Below are 19,825 nucleotides of genomic sequence, written 5' to 3'. Positions count from 1 at the left end.
GTTCTGGTTTTCTGACTGTTGACAGGCAGTTTTAACGGTCTTCTGAGGGAGCTGGTGGCAGAGTTCACGCTCACAGATAACTCGGCCAACACCACCACATCTCTGCTGCGTTCGCTCTGTCATTACGACGACAGCGTGCTGATGGGCTCGTGGCTTCAGGAGACGGATCATAAGTCCATTGAAGATCAGGTAATTACTTTAAAGATGCGCAGAAAAGGTCCTTTGAGTGAATGACAGCTGTGCATTTTATATTGTGCATTATAAAAAGCCTCTGTGTTTAGCATAAGTAATTCTCTGCAGCTTTCCTTTAAGCATGACTTCAGCATAATTTAGCCTGACATTATTAAAAACGGCCACACTAGGGATGCATGATAATAGATTTTTGCCAATATCCAATATGCCGATATTTTTCAAATAATTTTGGCTTTTAGCCGATATGTGACCCTGGAGCACAAAAGCAGTTTTAAGTCGCTGGGGTATATTTGTAGCAATAGCCAGAAATACATTGTATGTGTCAAAATTATCGATTTTTCTTTTATGCCAAAAATCATTCGGATATTAAGTAAAGATCAAGTTCCATGAAGATATTTTGTAAATTTCCTACCGTAAATATATCTGTCCTGTGCAGAAATTATAAACAAATTATTTTTTAACTTTGGTTAGTTTTGAGTTCTTTTTTTTAATGAGAGTATGTTGAAAGCTTTTAAAATAACAATAATAAAATCAACCTCTGCTGTTTTTTTTTTTTTTAGATAGATGCAATTGAAACCTAAATGATTTAATTTACAAGTGTCTTGTTTGTGATTTTTATTCATGTAAGCTATTGCTTTCAAAACGGACACAAGTTGATTTTTCTTTTATGCCAAAAATCATTAGGATATTAAGTAAAGATCATGTTCCATGAAGATATTTAGTAAATATATTAAAACTTAATTTTTGATTAGTAATATACATTGTTAAGAATGAATTTGGACAACTTTAAAGATGATTTTCTCAATATTTTTATTATTTTGCTCCCTCAGATTCCAGATATGAAGGGTTGAGGACACAGGAACATCTCTTCTCAAGATTTCTTTTTGTATCTGATCTGGCTATTATTTTAAAGGGAAAAAACTTTCCTCCATCACTCCAGAGGCTTTGAGAAGTTGCATGTAGGCCCATTTGCCTTACATATACAAGCTTCATCTATTATGTGTCAGCCTGTCTAGTTCATATCATATGCCACTGCCAAACACTCACTACATTTGCCTACTAGTTTTAGCCAGTTATGCAGGTCTGTAGGTGAATTGAACGATGAAATCATCGTACACAACGTTGCTTTTTTCATCATATTTTAGAAACAAAAATTTGCCACAATTAGATAAACTGTTCTGTTAAATCACTTCAGCCTCCCAGGTGAATCTGGTTTAGTCTGTGTGTTTGTTGTTTGTTCTCTCATTCTATGTCACCCACACACATGCAGACACTTCCTGTGAAAGTTGTCAGTTCTCTCAAGAGAAAAGAGAAACCGACGAACAAACACTTAAATGCAGGTTATTTATTAGTGCTGCTAATAGATATTAGACAAATGTGAGATGAATTTAAAAGTAAAATAAAGCTGATATACTTTTTTTTCCAAAAAAAGGAGCCAGTCCTAGTTCACTGCCAGTGTTTTATTTATTGTCAATTTATTTTCTTCTAGCAGCCATTCATCTGAATAAAATCTACTGTAAAGACATCTATCTGGGTTATGCATGATAACCAGTCCTTGTGAATCATGTTAAAATGTAGGTAAGTTAGGTTAAAAAAAGGGACAAGAATTGGCTGACAATATTTACTTCAGTATCTACAGTCAGGTTTTGTATGTAGTACTGCTTTGTTAGGCAAAATGAAAATGATCTGTACTGTATAATAACAGATTAGTACCTCATATTATTCATGGCATCTGCTCTGTGCATGGCATAAATCTGAACAAAGGGTCTGATATCAGTCTATATTTCAGTATGTAATCTATCAGTACAAATATACAGATATGCTAATGGATAAATTCTTTCCCTTCGGCCATCTTCTTTCCAACACTGATATGCAGAACAGAGTTCAATCCATTACAAGGAATATTCACTCATGTCTTTATGTAACCACAGCTGGTCCTGTGGAGTGCATGAAAGAAGCTCAGACATGACATGCTTTATTTGTTTTATGGGGAATTGCCAAAAAGAGGTTTTGCATATGATTTCTGGTTAATTTTTTGAAGTTGGTTAAGGGCCTGATTAGCTGATGCATTGCGTTGTTTGATTCGGGTACAATAGGGGAGCATGTGATTAGTTGAGGAATTGTGCACGGTTAATGATGGCTCTTAAATATTTAAATGCAACATGTTGAATGCACACTAAGACTTGTCTATTTGTGCTTAATGTTTGACTCTGGGTGCTTACAGAAGGTTCATATCTAATCTATCTGCCAGAAACAACATGAGCTTTGATGATTTTTGTAGGTTCATGTTGAACTGGTCTTGATAAAAACATACTCTTGGTCTGGATTCTCTCCACGGTTGTCTGTACTGATTTTTCGCTTCACCCAATGTACCATTTTAAGTGTCCTTCAGAATTTGTTTTTTTCTGTCTTCATTAACACATTAATAACATAGTTAACAATGTGAAATATGAGCAGATCTCAAAAATCTACAAAAACATATGGAAGATTATTAACATGTTTAAGTGTTACATTTTTATTATAGGTAATTGTTTATTATTCTTGGGATAATTATGCATCTTTGCAACCAAAGTGTATGAGCCAATTCATGATATCAGGAGTCAGCAGTTGATAAAATAGCACCTTGCAATGCCAGAACTCAAGCATGCACAACATATCTTTACTAGTCATTTGTCTGATACAACTCATGCCTTCAAATGTTGGTCAGTGAGTTAGTGACAGTTTTGGGAAAATAAACAAACCATCAGTGCACTATAATCAAAGGAGTGCAGAAGATCAATGCTTGTTGCAGTTTTGGTTTTAACTGTTTCAGTGTTTTACTAAAAAAATAAAGTACCACATCGTTGAATTTCAGCTGACTAGCGTTGTGCCTTATTTGTCTAATAAAAGTGCATATGTGACCCTGGACCACAAAACCAGTCTTAAGTAGCATGGCTAGCTATTGCTACAAATATATCCGATATTTGTTGCAATAGCCAACAATACATTGTATGGGTCAAAATTATCAGTTTTTCTTTTATGCCAAAAACCATTAGGATATTAAGTAAAGATCATGTTCCATAAAGATATTTTGTAATTCTCCTACCGTAAATATATCAAATCTTATTTTTTGATTAGTATCAAGTATTAATATCGCTAAGAACTTAATTTGGACTTTAAAGGTGATTTTCTCAATATTTTGATTTTTTTGCACCCTCAGATTCCAGATTTTCATATAAAATAGTTGTATCTCAGCCATTATATTGTCCTATCCTAACAAACCATACATCAATGTAAAGCTTATTTATTCAGGTTTCAGATGATGTATGAATCTCAATTTCGAACTTATGACTGTTATGACTGGTTTTGTGCTGCAGGGTCACATATGTATTTCCTTTTTTTTTTTAAACATCATCCTGTGCAGTTAATTTACAAGTGTCTTGTTTGTGATTTTTATTCATGTAAGCTATTGCTTTCAAAACGGACACAAGTATCTTAATGTTATTTGTGTATTTTACTTTCATTTTATTACAAGTTGGTCAACAGCACCCCCTAAATAAATAATAGACCTTTACCGATAACGTTCTGATAATATCGTGCATCCCTTATAGTGATGTGTTTGTGTGCCGCAGCTACAGCCCAACAGCGCGTCAGGCAGCGGCGCTCTCGAACACGACCCGTCCTCCATTTACCTGCGCGTCCCTGCAGTGGAGGCCGTGCCCGGACCGCTGCCCCTCGGGGTGTCTGTGATCGACGCCTCGGTCGCTCTGTTCGGAGTCGTCTTTCCTCACGTCTCTTTCAAACACAGGTGCTTTCAGTCAGCATTGTGTTGGCCTTTCTCGGCTTTCTGTATTTGATGCTGTTTGGGGTCACAGACGATAGTGAGATTTTATCAGTCCAAAGTCCATCTGTACATAAAAAAAAAAAAAATCAAATACACTACCATATAAAATATACTTTTATTTAGCAAGGATTCACTGAACTGATCTCAGGAAATGTCAGGAAAGACATGTATAATGTTACAACAGATTTCTGTTCCAAATAAATGCTGTTCTATTGAACTTAATAAGTGAGAAAACAAAATGTATCATGGTTTCCACTAAAATATTGGGCAGCACAACTGTTTTCAACATTGATAATAATCAGAAATGTTTCTTGAGCAGCAAATCAGCATATTAGAATGATTTCTGAAGATCATGTGACACTGAAGACTGCAGTAATGATGCTGAAAATACAGCTGCGCATCACAGGAATAAACTTTATATTCACAGAAAACACTAATTTTAAATTGAAAAAATATTTGACAGTGTTACTGTTTTTACTGTTTTGTTTTGGTTTTTTATCAAATAAATGCAGCCTCGGTGAGCAGAAGAGACTTCTTTCAAAAACATTCAGAAATCTTACCAACTAGTGGATGTGCTTGTTGCCTCAGTGAAGATAAACTTGCATTGTCAGACGGGTTCATAGCATTAGCCATTCATCTCGTTTCAGAGCATTATCTGTGATTTGTTTCATGTCTTGTTTGTCTGTTCCAGGTTGCAAATGCTGGATCACTTTGCTGAATGCATTAAACAAGCTAAAGGCGTCCGTCAGCAGGCCGTGCAGTTGAACATATTCACTGCGGTGCTGAGCGCTCTCAAGGTGTCCTATCCTAACTGGAGTATCTACTTGTGCAGTCCATCAACCTATAACAGAATATTGATAACGTTGATTGTTCATTGGCTTCTGTGTGTGTACAGGGTCTGGCTGAGAACAAGAGCAGTCTCGGCCCGGAGGAAGTGCGTAAATCAGCTCTAGCGCTGGTGATGGGCGCGCTGGACAACCCCAACCCCATCCTGCGCTGCGCTGCTGGAGAGGCTCTGGGCAGAATGGCTCAAGTCGTGGGAGAAGCTTCTTTCATCGCCAGGATGGCACAGCACAGCTTTGACAAGTATGCAGCGGCGATGGCAGTGTGACAGCTCTGCACTGAAGCTGAATGCTAGAACGTGTCTCGCACCCAGTCTTTCCCATCACATTCAAATCATCACATTTAACAGCATTTCTTGTGTTGTACAGTAGATTGGCTAGAAGCAGAATGCAAACATTCAAAAACCTTTAATTGAACTGAACCAAGAAAATCACCGGCTCTGAATAAGGCCTGGGTCTCCATTCCTAACCCTTCCAGTTGACTGTGTAGTGAATTAGCTCAAAAGGGAAATGTATATAAATAATTACAATTAATTAAAATTAATTGCAATTATTTACCTCAGCTGCCAGAAGTAACTAGCAGAATTAATATTGCAATCAAATAATCTGTTCGTCCGGCGAACATTAAGTGTAATTTCATATCAACTCTAAGAAAGGTTATCGTGGCCACAGAAAATAACTTTCTCACAGTATTAATGCATTAGAGCATTTAACAAAATCAGGAATCGTTTAAGTGACATTGATCTGCAAGCAGTGACAGAATCAGAAACTCGTGTAATTTGTGCACAGAAGTTTTATTAACTAAACACTAACACATAACTAGTCTAAACAAACAAACATACAATCACTCATATATGGTGGAAGGGCAAGTGAGGCTGAATGAATGAAACCATTAGAGAAACGGAATGACACTATGAAAAAAGTCGTTTAACCGTCTGCACAGAACCATCAGCGCTGTTTTAGAACGGGGTCTACAGCTTATACTGAACCTCTGTTTAGTTTAGTTAAGTGTACGATACTTGCATTGCCTTGGCCGGTGAACATGCGTCCGGGTGCAGTCTGAGTCTCGGATGAAAGTCTTGATGGTTCGAAGGTTCGGTGGTGTTACTATTGCGATCACGTTCTTCCGGGTTTGAAGAGTGATGAACTCTAAAGATGTTATTCTGACTCAATGGTGGTCGGGAGAGTTTCCTCCCAGATGGAAAGTTGCAGCATGGCTGGTCCTGTCGCTGTCGGACTGATTGTCTGAGAGGCAAAGAGTAAGAGCAGTGCAGAAGAAGAGGCGGGTCACGGATGCGAGGCCTTTTATTTTCTGTGGAGGTCACACCTCCAGGGGGTCGGTGAGCTAATAGTGACACACTTTCGGAGGGAAAGTTTATGACTCTTTGTCTTCGAACATGGTCATTTGCATATGGATTGGGTGCTGATGCAAAAACTATTAAAGATTCTTAGAACACTAACATGTTGTATAAGTATCAACATATAATATACACTCTCATTTAGATCAAAATACGAATTTGTAGATACCAAACATGCTATAGGTGAGGTTATATTAACTAGTGATTCTACCATAAAGCATGCATAAAACAGTAGACAATACAAAATACAAGAACAGTAATAATACAAACAATAACCTGGGGATATGCTTGTTCATTCATAGAAAGGTTTTGCTATGAATTAATGAAAGACGTCTTTTCCTGTGGGCAGTATGCAGTGTTTCCCGTACATTGGTTTATTTGTGGCAGCCCGCCACTATATCAAAACTGACCGCCACAAATAGATTTTCCAAAAGGCTTTGACTTCGTTGAATAAACATGAGCACTGCAGGCGCGGGGTTTTTTATACGAATGTGTCTTTGAATGGAACTGACTGACTGTCTTTAGAAAAGTGTCGATGACATTTTCATTTAATCTTTCCAATAATGCCCGATAAAGTAGCGTTTATGAGCGGAGCGCTGCTTTGATTACAGCCGTTACCGGGGAAACCGCCATTTCTGCCGCTTCTAAAGCGCCTCCTGCTGGCAGAGAATTAATTAGCATTTTCAATCAGTCAGCCTGTCTGCTGTTTCATATATAGCCTATGTTTCCCCCGGGGGAAGTGCCGCCACACATAGAGTGTAAGTCTGTGGGAAACACTGGGGCAGTATGTGTCTGTTTCGACTTCCTGTGGAGTGAAGTGAATTCCATTGGGCCATAAAGCCAGCCTTATCTTGTAATGTGTCCTGGCTGCCATGGTAACCAGTGGCCTGGGGGGTCGTTCACAGACATCCCGGAACCCAGTCTGGTTGTTAGGTGAGGGGTCTGTTGGATTATTTGATAAATAGAACTAATAATATTGTGACTGATTTGTCCAGCTGTTACAACAAGCGTGGCATGGATGTTGTGGGATCTCTGGCTGTTTCTTCACGTTTGTCTTGGTGTTTATGAGTTTTTCTGTCTTCCGTCTTCTGTCCAGGCTGAAGTCGGCGCGTGACGTGGTGTCCAGGACGGGTCACTCTCTGGCTTTAGGCTGCCTGCACCGTTATGTGGGCGGCATTGGGTCGGGCCAGCACCTCAAGACCAGTGTTAGCATCCTGCTGGCCCTGGCTCAAGACGCCACGTGTCACGAGGTCCAGGTGAGCTCTGAGACAGCAGCAGGTGTTTGAAGAGAGCTCTGCCGCTGGTGAAATCAGATGTGTCATGAGTCTGTCTGGTTGTTTCAGACGTGGGCGCTGCACTCTCTGGCTCTCATCGTGGACTCCAGCGGGCCCATGTACCGCGGTTATGTGGAGCCCACGCTGTCTCTGGTGCTGACGCTGCTCCTGACGGTCCCCCCCTCACACACAGAGGTGCATCAGTGTCTGGGCCGCTGTCTCGGAGCGCTCATCACCACCGTGGGCCCAGAACTACAGGGTACCAGACAGTTACCAACAAAATACAATTATAGCATTTGTGATTGTGCCATTGTTTTGGTAAAGCATCTGTCAATTATCTATCAAACTAAAATGGAAATTGTGAGATGTGCGCTTATCAAATCACAAAAGGCTTTGATTTCATTAAATAAACCTCTAGTTTGTTGCGCTGCATGTTTCACAGCAAAGCACACACTTTGGCCACTCGATCAGCTTGTGTTTGTCAGTGCACCAGATTGATGCATTCACAAAATCCTGTAGTGAACATTGTATATTATGCATAATGTACATTATCTGCACATTACGTAAAGAAAAACATCGGGACAGTTAAGAAAAACGTGTTTTGTTTGTAAAATGTGGAATAATATTAGGCCTAATGTGATGAATTGATTAATCAAAGAAATAATCACTGGGTGAATCAGTTATCAAAAGAAGTTGTTAGTTGCAACCTGTGCATCATTTTGAATTGGTTTTCTTAATTTTTTCCCCCCGTCCCTGGTTGCAACCATAAAGCCTAACATTTGTTTAGAATAGTTTTTCAGATGATATGATGATATCTGCATGTAAATATGCGATCTGAAACAAGTTGAGAGTGTGAGGATTTGTGTAAAAACTGGAAAGCAAAAAGTAAAAAATGATGCACATGTCAGTTGTGTAATTAAGCTAACCCTTTGTGCAGACCTCTATTTGATTGCTTTTAATAGAGCTTATTTATTCAGCTTTCAGATGATGCATACATCTCAATTTCGAAGAAATTGACACTTAAGGCTGGTTTTGCGGTCCAGGGTCACATATGAGTAAAATATCACATTATAGTTATTTTTGCTGTAAATTAAGGTTGTTACAATGTCAACATTTTAGATTCCAGTTGAATTTCACAACTCTCAACACCAATTTCAATACAAAAAACCAATACTAGCCTAACCAATGTAAGTAAACATTTCTCAACTGATTATTCAAGACCATAATAGGTCATTAAAGTAAACGCAAACTGCACAGAAACGGTCTGTTGGACAGCATTTGACAGTCTTATTGCACTTGAATGATTCAAACTGGCAAGGCACTCTGGGAATTTAATGAGGTTTTCCTTAACCAGAGGAAGAGTTTAAAGTTACTTAAAGATAATTACAAAGTGATTGGGAACATTATCACTTATGCATCCCCAGCCCTGTCAGTTGTCTTCTGTGTAGGTGAACAGAAAATGTTCAGTTGTGTATTTGTATTATTTCTTCTGGTTTGTTTATCCTAGGGAACAGCGGCAGCATCTCTACGATCCGCTCGTCGTGTCTGGTGGGCTGCGCCATCATGCAGGATCACTCAGACTCTCTGGTCCAGGCGGCGGCGATCTCCTGCCTGCAGCAGCTGCACATGTTTGCACCGCGACACGTCAACCTGTCCAGCCTGGTGCCCAGCCTCTGTGTAAGGCTTTCTCGGCTCACCCCCGTATAATCATAAATAGGCAGTTGTGAATATATGCAGAGCACATGCAGTTAAATAGTTCAAGCAGATTTCCCACAGATGAGTCTGGCAGTAGGTGATGTGTGTTTGCGTGTGCACAGGTGCATCTGTGCAGCTCTCACCTGCTGTTACGGCGGGCCGCGGTGGCGTGTCTCCGGCAGCTGGCTCAGCGTGAGGCTGCAGAGGTCTGTGAATACGCCATGAGTCTCGCCAGGAAGGCTGGAGACGGCAAAGACAGCACCAGCATCAGTGCGTAACATGCCTCGTAATGTTTATGCACGCACACCGTTTGCCTTCCAATCCTAGCCTCCTGAAACAGTGTGATAGGAAGAACCAGACTGATTTATTTGGTTCTATTTGGCCGTGTATCATTTTGCAGATCTGAACATCACCGAGACTGGTTTGGAAGGTGTTCTGTTTGGAATGCTGGACCGGGAGACGGACAGGAAGTTGTGCTCGGACATTCATGACACGTTAGGTCACATGCTCTCGTCTCTGGCTGTGGAGAAACTTCCTCACTGGCTCAAGCTCTGCAAAGATGTTCTGGCAGCTACTACAGGTAACAGCCGTTCACTGGCCATAGTGCTTCATAGGTCATAGTGCTTTTTGACTAGAATGAAATAAACCAGTACAACCAGGTTTTGACTGTAAATATTGCATTTTTCTAATGAGTTTACAGTGTAGGATAGCAAGAAATTGTCTGAAACTGCGGCCATAAGGACTGAATAAAGCATCCTCATGCATTTATCCAGATTCCTTTTGGACTACTTAACCTAAATCTTTTGACTGGTTTTCACTAAATCAAGCCCACTTTTTCACTGTAGTAACAGTCAATGTTCTGAACTTTTCTTGTGTCATTTTGACATGCCTGTCATCCTAGCATCCTGTAACAAACCACTTAAAGAACAATCTGAGCCATGTGACTCATGTACACACAAAACATCATTAATAATAATGATCATTATCATGGTTGCACTTTATTGCACAGCATGTGCACGTAGAGTCTGTTTACTATGGTTGAGCGATATGACAATAATATCTTAAGTATTGTTTTAACAATGTGCGAGCTGACATTGAGCACGTCACTCACTTTGCAAAAGCAATACATTTGATACATTTATTGATTAAATGTAAGAATCTGACATAAAAGGTGATGCATTCATCAAGGTTATAGAAAATGGCCTTATAAATGTAAAATTGCCTTGTAGTGGAAAAAGTTCATTTCTGTCACTGACCATGAATATGAAAATATTTGGGAGTTAGACAGGCATAAATCAGCACAGAAACGCACTAAACTAAATAAATATCCAGATTTTTTTGTCAATATTGCACACCCCTAGTACTTACAAGAGTAATATAAGATAACTGCATAAACTTGGAACATAGGTTAAGGTTAGGCTCAAGGTTAGTACCTAGTCATTACCCAGTTATTGTAATATAGTAAGTGCATAGTATGTACATACCAACAGGACTGTATAATAAAATGCTACCATCGTTTTATTAGAATAACGTTGTGTTGGCTCAGGCTGTATTTTTGTTAGTTTGTGATACTTTTGAAAGAATGCCATGCATTTGAATCACACCCATGGGCCAGGACAAAACCTTTTATTTGCTGCCGGAGGGCTGTGTTGATACTGATGCGCTTTAAGCTGATGTCAGACCAACCCTGAATTTAGGTACTGATGATTTGGGTGTTAGAAACTGTGCCCATTTTACAGTAATCTGCAGGATTTTCTCATTCCACCTTGTGTTCCATCTTTGCTTCTGCCACAGAGGTCGGTGGGACGGTTGCGTCTGTTGGCAGAAGGAAGGACGAGGAGGAGGACTCTGAGAAGAAGGATGAGATGGATGATGACATAATGTTCACTTCTCTGGGTCAGGATGACAAGTCCAAGCCGTCCGTGGCGCCTCGCTGGGTTACACGAGTGTTTGCTGCCGACTGTCTGTGCCGTATCATTCATCTGTGTGAGAATGCAGACAAGGCCCACTTTGACCTGGCCGCTGCGCGTGTCACCAAGGCTAAAAACCCTGAAGGTACACCTCTGTGACTCTTCATGCACAGTAGTTGCCATTCATTTGACGTTGGGAGTAAATAATGAAGGAATTTTAGTTTTTGGTTGAACATGATTTAGTGTTTTTGGTTGAACATAAAGTATGATTTAGCTCCACTTGATTCGAAGTGATTTAGGGCATGAATACATTTGTGGTGTCTTCTGCAGGTGACTTCCTGGTGCTGCACTTGTGCGATCTGATTCGCATGGCCTTCATGGCTGCCACAGACCACAGTAACCAGCTGCGCATGGCTGGTCTGCAGGCGCTCGAGGACATCATTAAGAAGTTCGCCGCTGTGCCGGAGCCCGAGTTCCCTGGTCATGTGATACTGGAGCAGTACCAGGCTAATGTCAGTTTCTCAGTGTGCGCCTAGTGTTGTGAATGCCACTAATTTATTGATTCCATTCAATTTGTGACCCTGGAGCACAAAAGCAGTCTTAAGTCGCTGGGGTATATTTGTAGCAATAGCCAACAATACATTGTATGGGTCAAAATTATTGATTTTTCTTTTATGCCAAAAATCATTCGGATATTAAGTAAAGATCATGTTCCAAGATATTTTGTAAATTTCCTACCGTAAATATATCAAAACTTAATTTTTGATTAGTAATATGCATTGCTAAGAACTTCATTTGGACAACTTTAAAGATGATTTTCTCAATATTTTGATTTTTTTGCACCCTCAGATTCCAGATTTTCAAATAGTTGTATCTCGGCCAAATATTGTCATATCCTAACAAACCATACATCAATGGAAAGCTTATTTATTCAGCTTTCAGATGATGTATAAATCATCTCAATTTCGAAAAATTGACCCTTATGACTGGTTTTGTGGTCCAGGGTCACATATGGCATGTTAATGCACCGGTAGTCAATCTTGTGTTAGAAACCACATTAAGACACAAACATACTTTGAATTAACATGTCGGTTAAGCAGTATTTTCTGCTCCTGTAATATTTTTTCATGAAAACTTAAACACAGCAGATTTTTTTGGTAAACATTTCCCCTTGCTAGTCATAGTAATTCAGTACAGTTCAAGTAATAGTAATAGATTAGAATTAAATATAATTGTATTCAGTGCTATATTTGGTGGTGTGTTGCATGTCAAATGAAATGAGCTGCAGAGATTATCACTGGCACGTGTCATACATCAGACCCATGCCCTTTTGAGGGTTTTATTTGGTATTATTTCCTTGTCTTACATTGTATACACATTTTAAAGTTGCAATGAAAGAAGTATTGACAGATTCTTGCATATGATGTGCATCTAGATTATCGATAAAGAAAAAAACACTCAAAGTGCAGGCAAAGGAACGTGAGGGCTTAAGTGACTGGATACATCCTGCATACGTCATCAGAGAGAAGTCTGTTGTTTTCACCGGACGGTCCTGTTGGGACATTTTGAATAAACATTACAAACTCAAAAAGCATTTTTAAAAAGTGACACATGCATGGATGAATGTTCACAATAAGATCTATAACATGCATCTAGAAAATAGATGGGGTGAATTGTCATTTCATGCTGACATTGAGTTCATCTAATTTTCTTAAACCACAGGTTGGTGCTGCACTCCGACCAGCCTTTTCCCCAGATACACCGTCAGACATCACTGCCAAAGCCTGCCAGGTAAACATTCAGCCCATCTTTAGACCACACCACAACCTAGCCTTGATTCAGCTAGTCAAAGTTCAACCCAACACTCTCAGAAAAAAGGTGTGAAGGTGTCACTGGGGCGGTACCCTAAGATTTGTAGGTTCTTGCCTAATTTACCTCTAAACGGTACATATTAATACCAAATATTAGTACCTTTTGAAAGGGTATCACCCCAGTGACTGCATGGTCAATTTTGAGATTTTGCTTCCATCTTTTATTTTTTATATTTTTCCAAAATATGCATTTAAGTATTTAATTTTTCAGAAAGCTCCATTTCAGCAGCACTTATATACACCAAACGTTACAGGTTTATTCCAATTTTTTTTGTATGTTTTATTATTATTAATCTATATTCTGAAGGTTTTTAGAGAGGGATTTGTGCATATGTCATTTTATTCCTAAAAAACATGATGAAATACTGTGTGTTGTAGGGCTGTCAAAATGGCTGAAAAACTAAATTCGAATTTTCTAATTAAATATGATCAAAATTCGAATTATATTCGAATTTAAAAGGCATAATTTCAGTTAGGATGAAGAAAAGTTTTTGGCTTCTCTCCTGAGGCCACAAGAGGGCGCATCGAGCAAAATATTACTAATGCACGTTTATTCAAAGCATAAGATAACATGACTATCTGTGAAAAAAAGTGCATAATGTTTAAAATAATGTTTATAAACCAATTATAATTAAGTTGCTTAAACAACTATAAACAAAACTGCATCATGTATGTATGCATAGTTTAATACAAAGGGCCGAAAGCCAATCACACACACAATACATTTTTCATTTAAAAACACGAGATGCAGTGGGATGGGGAAAAACCCGCCATAAAGTCTCGATATATGTTTTTTCAAAGTTAAATTTGCATTCATTTTACATGGCTTTCTAAACATGCGGCTCTTTTGTGCGAGACATAAATGTCCTTCTAGAAAATGCGCGAAATATGTGTTCTGTGGAAACGGCTTGGTTTCAGTTTTGACGTAAACAAGATCTTCTCCGCATTGATTTTCTCAATGCAACCTTAATGCAGCAGCGCCGCATCTAGTGGCTTCAACTGGCCAGGATAACAAAAACATTATAATGCAACGACACTTACATCGTCATCGCATCTCGAAACTAACATCAACTAAAATTCAAATGCACCGTTTTTGCATTCGAATGTGGATTTTTATTTTAAATTAGACGAATATTCGAAATTAAAAAAACATTTTTGACAGCCCTAATGTGTTGTTCTGGCTGTTGACAGTATTTTCTGATTTATGGAGTGATAAAAATAGAAATCCAAAATCCCCTTCGGAAAAGCCCAAAATTAGAAGAATTGTGAACCTGACTTTATCCAATGATCACATTTGTTCTGGACGTTCATGCAAATGAATGCATATTAAATTCGATAATGCCTCGATTACATATTTAAACCTAACATCTTGTAATGCAAAGCATGTCTTGATGTGCTGTGATTAATCAACTGGTGAAAGTATGGTGGTATCTGAAGAATTGTGAACCTGACTTTATCCAATGATCACATTTGTTCTGGACGTTCATGCAAATGAGTGCATATTAAATTCGATAATGCCTCGATTAGTTGTGATTAACCTTTAAATGTAAAAAAATCCCTCTTCTTCAGTGCGTTCTTCAGTGTTTGACAGTGATATTGGTGTACAGGTGTGCAGCACATGGATAGGCAGCGGTGTTGTCAGTGACCTCAATGATCTGCGGCGCGTCCACAACCTCTTGGTCTCCTCTCTGGACAAAGTCCAGACTGGCAAGAGCCCATCCAGCCAGCTGTACAGTGAGAGCGCCACTACTATGGAGAAGCTTGCTGTGCTGAAAGCTTGGGCAGAGGCGAGTCAAACGCTTACAGCTGTTCCCCTTCAGCAGCTACGTTTACCAAGAACAGTGATCCTCCCAATGTTTATTATCAGCATTACTTACCGTCTCTGGTTTTAGGTGTTCGTCGTGGCCATGAACATAAAGAAGGAGTCTCAGTCCAAGCCGGCGCGTCCTCCTCAGGGCGAGGGTGAGGATGAGGATGAGGGAGATGGAGACGTTCTTCCTCCAGACAGCCTGATGACGTTAGTTCAGCCGGAGCTGCCGTCTCTCAGCCGTCTGTGGCTGGCGGTGTTGAGAGACTATGCGCTGCTCACTCTGCCGGCTGAGTTCTCCAGTCAGCTGCCGCCTGAAGGTAAAGTCAAACCCAGAGGCCCTTAAAAACCCTTCAGATGTCTTATATTAAGTTTGATCAAATTTAAAGTCATTATGGTACAACAAAAGACTTCATTATATAATTGAATGAGTGTGAGCGCTGCATGTTTCAAAAGTCAAAATGCGGCACGGTTTCTGGTTCTACAGGCTCACAGTTTCAGAGCAGTTCACAATCAGTGAATACTGGACCACAAAACCAGTCATAAGGGTCTGAATAAATAAGCTTTCCATTGATGTATGGTTTGTTAGGATAGGACAATATTTGGCTGAGATACAACTATTTGAAAATCTGGAATCTGAGGGTGCAAAAAAATCAAAATATTGAGAAAATCATCTTTAAAGTTGTTCAAATGAAGTTCTTAGCAATGCATATTACTAATCAAATATTAAGTTTTGATATATTTACGGTAGGAAATGTACAAAATATCTTCATGGAACATGATCTTTACTTAATATCCTAATGATTTTTGGCATAAAAGAAAAATGTATAATTTTGACCCATACAATGTATTGTTGGCTATTGCTACAAATATCCCCCAGCGACTTAAGACTGCTTTTGTGCTGCAGGGACACATTTATGCCAAGCGATTGCTTATGATCTAATGTTGCTGTTGTTGGTTTATGACAATGTTTATTTTATGGTGTGTCTATTGTAAGAATGCATATTTTATCTTCTTCATCTTTTTGAATGATCAGCTGAAGTAGTAACACAGACATTTCAAAACAAGAGTCCCGGTGTGTTTTGAGCTTCTGTATACTTAAAAGGGAGAAAAAGACTAAGGACATTATTTTGAAGTGTTCAGTATTTAGATTTTTATTAGTATCGGCAAATTAATGTTTATTGCCTTTCTTGAAGCACATGAAACACCTCCGCTCGACCTCTAATTCCTTTGTAGTCAAATTTTGGTTACACTTCAAGGTGTCCTTGTTACAGTGTAATAATACATTTAAGTACTGAGTAATATTAATTAACTACATGTACTTACTATATGGTTAGGGTTAGGATTAGGGTTACTTGCATGTAATTATGCATAATTGTTTGTTATTATAATAGTAAGTATATGTAACATGAGTAACAAGGACACCTTAAAATAAAGCGTTACCCAAATTTTGATACATGAAACCATTTCAGTACATATTGAATAAAACATTTTGAGTGTTTTAAACTGGCAGTTTTGCTGATGAGAAGTATTAAGTCCTCATTGAATACGTGCCCTAGCCTGTTTAATTAGGAAAAGAATCTGAGATGCATGATTTAATTTGAGATTGTGTTTGTTCTGGATGGACATATGGTATTAATCTTAATTGTGCAGGTCTTAAAAAGGTTGAATTCCAGGACCAGTTGAATTTATTGTTGTACTTGCTCAGTGGACGCCAATAACCGCAGTTACTCTTCACAATGTGTTCATCAGGAGGGGCTTTCTACACTCCTGAGACCATAGACACAGCGAGGCTTCATTACCGTAGCTCCTGGGCGTCTGTGCTGCACGCGGAGGCCCTGTGGCTCAGCAGCACAGGCTTCGGTTCGGCTGAAGACACTGGACCTGTAGTGGCCTCTGCTCCGGGGAACAGCACTGATAGCCTAGTGAAAGACAGATTGCACCTTCTTTTGGGTACAATCCTTCTCTACGTGACTCATTTGGACTTGTAGAGTATGCAAAGGGCTGTAATGTCTCTCGTAATGTTTCAGGCATCAGCATCGAGTTCCTGTGTTTCCCTCGGGCCGAGGAGCCCATCGAGGATGTGATGTCGTGTCTGCATGCTCTCTGCACGCTGCTGGACTCACCGAGCGCTCGGACGCACATCGCAGAGGACCAGGTCAGAGCAGTTACTCAACATCTTTATCATGCGTTTTACTGCAGGCAATAGTAAAGCATTCTAATCGCAGCGTTTGTGTGGCAGCTGCTGGCTGTGGAGCTGCTCAACGTGCTTCACCGGCTGTTATTGACACGCGACCCACCCAGCGTGCAGCTGCAGGTGACGACTGTCGTGCAGAAAACCATCCGTGCAGCCCAGGAGCATCTGGAGCACATCAGGAGCAGCAAGAGTAGGTGGTGGTGTATGACTGCCTGTGCTGAGCATTAGCATCACTGTGTGTGTGTCACCTTTATTTATATAGCGCTTTTAACAATACAGATTGTGTCAAAGCAACTTTACAGCATTAAATAGTGTCGATAATGCAAAATGACAATAGTAAACACTCCATTTTCAGTTAAAAAAATGTGTGTGTGTGTTTTGTGGCAGCTGTAGAGGACGGTGGAGATGAGGAGTGTGTTTCAGTGCTCGGGGAAGGAGGAGAAACCGGGGAGCTTCTTCCAGGAAAATCTCTGGTGTTTGCTGCGATGGAGCTGCTGGTTTTTATCTTGGTGCGTCATCTGCCTCATCTGAAAGCACAGGACACCGATGGCGTCAGACAGCCACCTCAGCACCTGTCTGACCACAGCAGCCGGCTGGTGGCAGCCACAGTCACAGCCCTCGCCGAGCTGCCGTCACTCTGCTCTCCTGCAGGTACACACCGCCGCAGCTCATCTGAATCAGACTGTCTTGTGTTATTGTGCAGCATTTGCACAGCAAAAATGATCCCATAGCATCTAGTGTTCAACCAGCGCCAATACTTGTGGATACCGTACTGGTGTGAAAATTATGATATTGTGGGAAATCTACCTCAAACACCTTTAAAAACATCAAAAGTCCGTACCTGAGGTGATCCAGTCTTAAAGATCTATCTGCTGTATCAATGCAATGATTCGTTTTTGTTGAAATAAGCATCAAGTTGGTAAAACAAGTACTACAGTCATTTAAAAATAATGTACAATTTCAATAATATAGAATTTATTAAACATTTATTTCTGCCTTTCATTATTAGCCCTGTAAAACTTGACATGAAACAATAGTTAGAATTAACTATTTATTTTATTCAGAGACTCAAACTGAGCAAATACATGCAATTTGCTGCAGATGCTGACATTTATATGATGAAATTCTGATGCTGGTAATGTAAATGCTACTGTAAATGATTACTAATCAGCCTCATAAATATCCCCTTTATGTAGATGTGTTACAAATCAATGAGATCTTTATAACAGTATGGCAGATACTTGCATAAAATGATTTAAATATCGGTCGTCGCTCTATATCTCCAGTAATCTGTCTCAGTAAGATGAGATTGAAATGCTCCAAACATATAATGCAGTGATTGAGAGCTGAAGAAATAAAGGCTCCTCAGAAGATGTGAGATGTTCTGGAGGCTTGTGAAGATCATTCCTCCGCTGAGGAACAGTGAAAGTAAAGCTTCTGGAAACAAATGCTCCTCAAAAGATCCTGAGGATCAGATTTGAGACTCTAAAACATGATTGATGGAGAATCAGGTAAAGCTGAGCTGCTTCAGTCCAGTAAGTGTTCATCTGGAGATATTACTGCAGTTATTCTGACGTTTACTTGATCAAAATCAGTCAAGATTCACAGCAGAAAGACACGTGAAGCTCCTGAAGCTGGATGTTTATACGATTACACTAAAAGAGCATTTACTGGATAAACAACTCTAAATTATCAATCAGAGACAGAAGGCATGGAGGAGATTGTGTGCGACAGCTAAGTTTGATTATGTTGATCATTTAGAGACCCTAGAATTTCATGTATCAGATATGATACAGCAGACTTTATATGGTAAAATTAACCAGTTTAACAAAATCTAGTTTTGTTTCTTGCTGTAGGAAGCATGACCATCTTGCCCACGGTGCTCTTCCTGATCACTGGTGTGCTGAGAGACACCGCGGTAAAGACGTCAGATAACTCGGTCCCTGCACCGGTGTCTGCGTCTCTGCAGGCCATCAAAACCATCCTCAGCTCTCCGCTGGCAGCCAGGAGCCAGACGCAGTGGAGCGCGCTGGTCAGGAGCAGTCTGGCCACCGTCCTCCAGCACTCACAGCCAGGTGAGACGCTGCTTGTGTCTGCGTTTGGCATCACCGGCTCGGCTGTTTCTGACACTCTCTCTGTCCTGTAGACACGTGCGGAGTCAGCGTGGATGAGGTCAGTTTGCTGACGGCCGTCACACTGTTTCTGCTGTCGGCCAGCGGTGCTCTGGTGGGTGTCTCCGTCCTGCAGACAGGCTGCATCGAGCGCTTCAGACACGGACTCGACTCTGCTGATCCATGGGTGAGCTACACAAACTCTGCTGTCACGGTGTCTGTTCTCCTGGTTTAATCCGTTTAATGCAGTGACCGGATTAGTAATTATAGAGTGCTTATGCATTGAGGAGTAGCAGATTCTGAGTCGATGAATGAAGTCTGAGGAAGGATGTTGTGTTGATGAAAGCACTGAGTAATGTCTTGTTGTTGTGTGTGTTTTTGCAGACTCAGGCCCGCTGTTATCAGCTGCTGCTGTCTGTCTTCCAGCACTCGTGTCGCAGTCTCTCCACTCCCTACATTCACTCGCTGGCTCCGGTGCTGGTGGAGAAGCTGAAGGCCGTTGAGCACAGTCGACCGTCCACACCTGCTGAGCTACAGGCCGTACAGGAAGGAGTTAAAGTGTTGGAGAGCCTTGTGGCCATGGGAGAGGAACACAACCGTAAGCGCTTTGTTGGGCCAATGATTTTGCCAATTAACCCTATGAAGCTACTGTATCATATGTGACTCTGGAGCACAAAACCAGTCATAAGGGTCAATTTTTTTTAAATTGAGATTTACGCATCATCTGAAAGCTGAATAAATAAGC

The 19,825-nt window shown here is 40.2% G+C and overlaps 1 protein-coding gene across 1 annotated transcript in view; it reads left to right on the top strand.

Annotated features, from left to right (window-relative positions):
* heatr5b (HEAT repeat containing 5B) overlaps positions 1–19,825 on the top strand; it is a 32,937-nt gene that overhangs the window by 10,895 nt on the left and 2,217 nt on the right. The window contains exons 15-35 of the mRNA XM_016500286.1: positions 26–189; positions 3,804–3,979; positions 4,707–4,812; positions 4,911–5,101; positions 7,312–7,471; positions 7,559–7,748; positions 8,997–9,166; positions 9,307–9,454; positions 9,585–9,764; positions 10,979–11,239; positions 11,425–11,606; positions 12,817–12,885; positions 14,573–14,752; positions 14,858–15,092; positions 16,525–16,725; positions 16,803–16,930; positions 17,015–17,159; positions 17,357–17,620; positions 18,826–19,044; positions 19,116–19,267; positions 19,465–19,678. Of these exons, the coding sequence (XP_016355772.1) occupies positions 26–189; positions 3,804–3,979; positions 4,707–4,812; positions 4,911–5,101; positions 7,312–7,471; positions 7,559–7,748; positions 8,997–9,166; positions 9,307–9,454; positions 9,585–9,764; positions 10,979–11,239; positions 11,425–11,606; positions 12,817–12,885; positions 14,573–14,752; positions 14,858–15,092; positions 16,525–16,725; positions 16,803–16,930; positions 17,015–17,159; positions 17,357–17,620; positions 18,826–19,044; positions 19,116–19,267; positions 19,465–19,678 (3,735 nt within the window). The remainder of the gene's footprint in view (positions 1–25; positions 190–3,803; positions 3,980–4,706; positions 4,813–4,910; positions 5,102–7,311; positions 7,472–7,558; positions 7,749–8,996; positions 9,167–9,306; positions 9,455–9,584; positions 9,765–10,978; positions 11,240–11,424; positions 11,607–12,816; positions 12,886–14,572; positions 14,753–14,857; positions 15,093–16,524; positions 16,726–16,802; positions 16,931–17,014; positions 17,160–17,356; positions 17,621–18,825; positions 19,045–19,115; positions 19,268–19,464; positions 19,679–19,825) is intronic.

Source organism: Sinocyclocheilus anshuiensis, unplaced genomic scaffold (assembly GCF_001515605.1).
Source record: "Sinocyclocheilus anshuiensis isolate Anshui unplaced genomic scaffold, SAMN03320099.WGS_v1.1 scaffold166, whole genome shotgun sequence".
NCBI lineage: Eukaryota > Metazoa > Chordata > Actinopteri > Cypriniformes > Cyprinidae > Sinocyclocheilus > Sinocyclocheilus anshuiensis.
The sequence above is the reverse complement of the archived record's forward strand: the minus strand, read 5'-3'. Positions and strand labels throughout refer to the sequence as shown.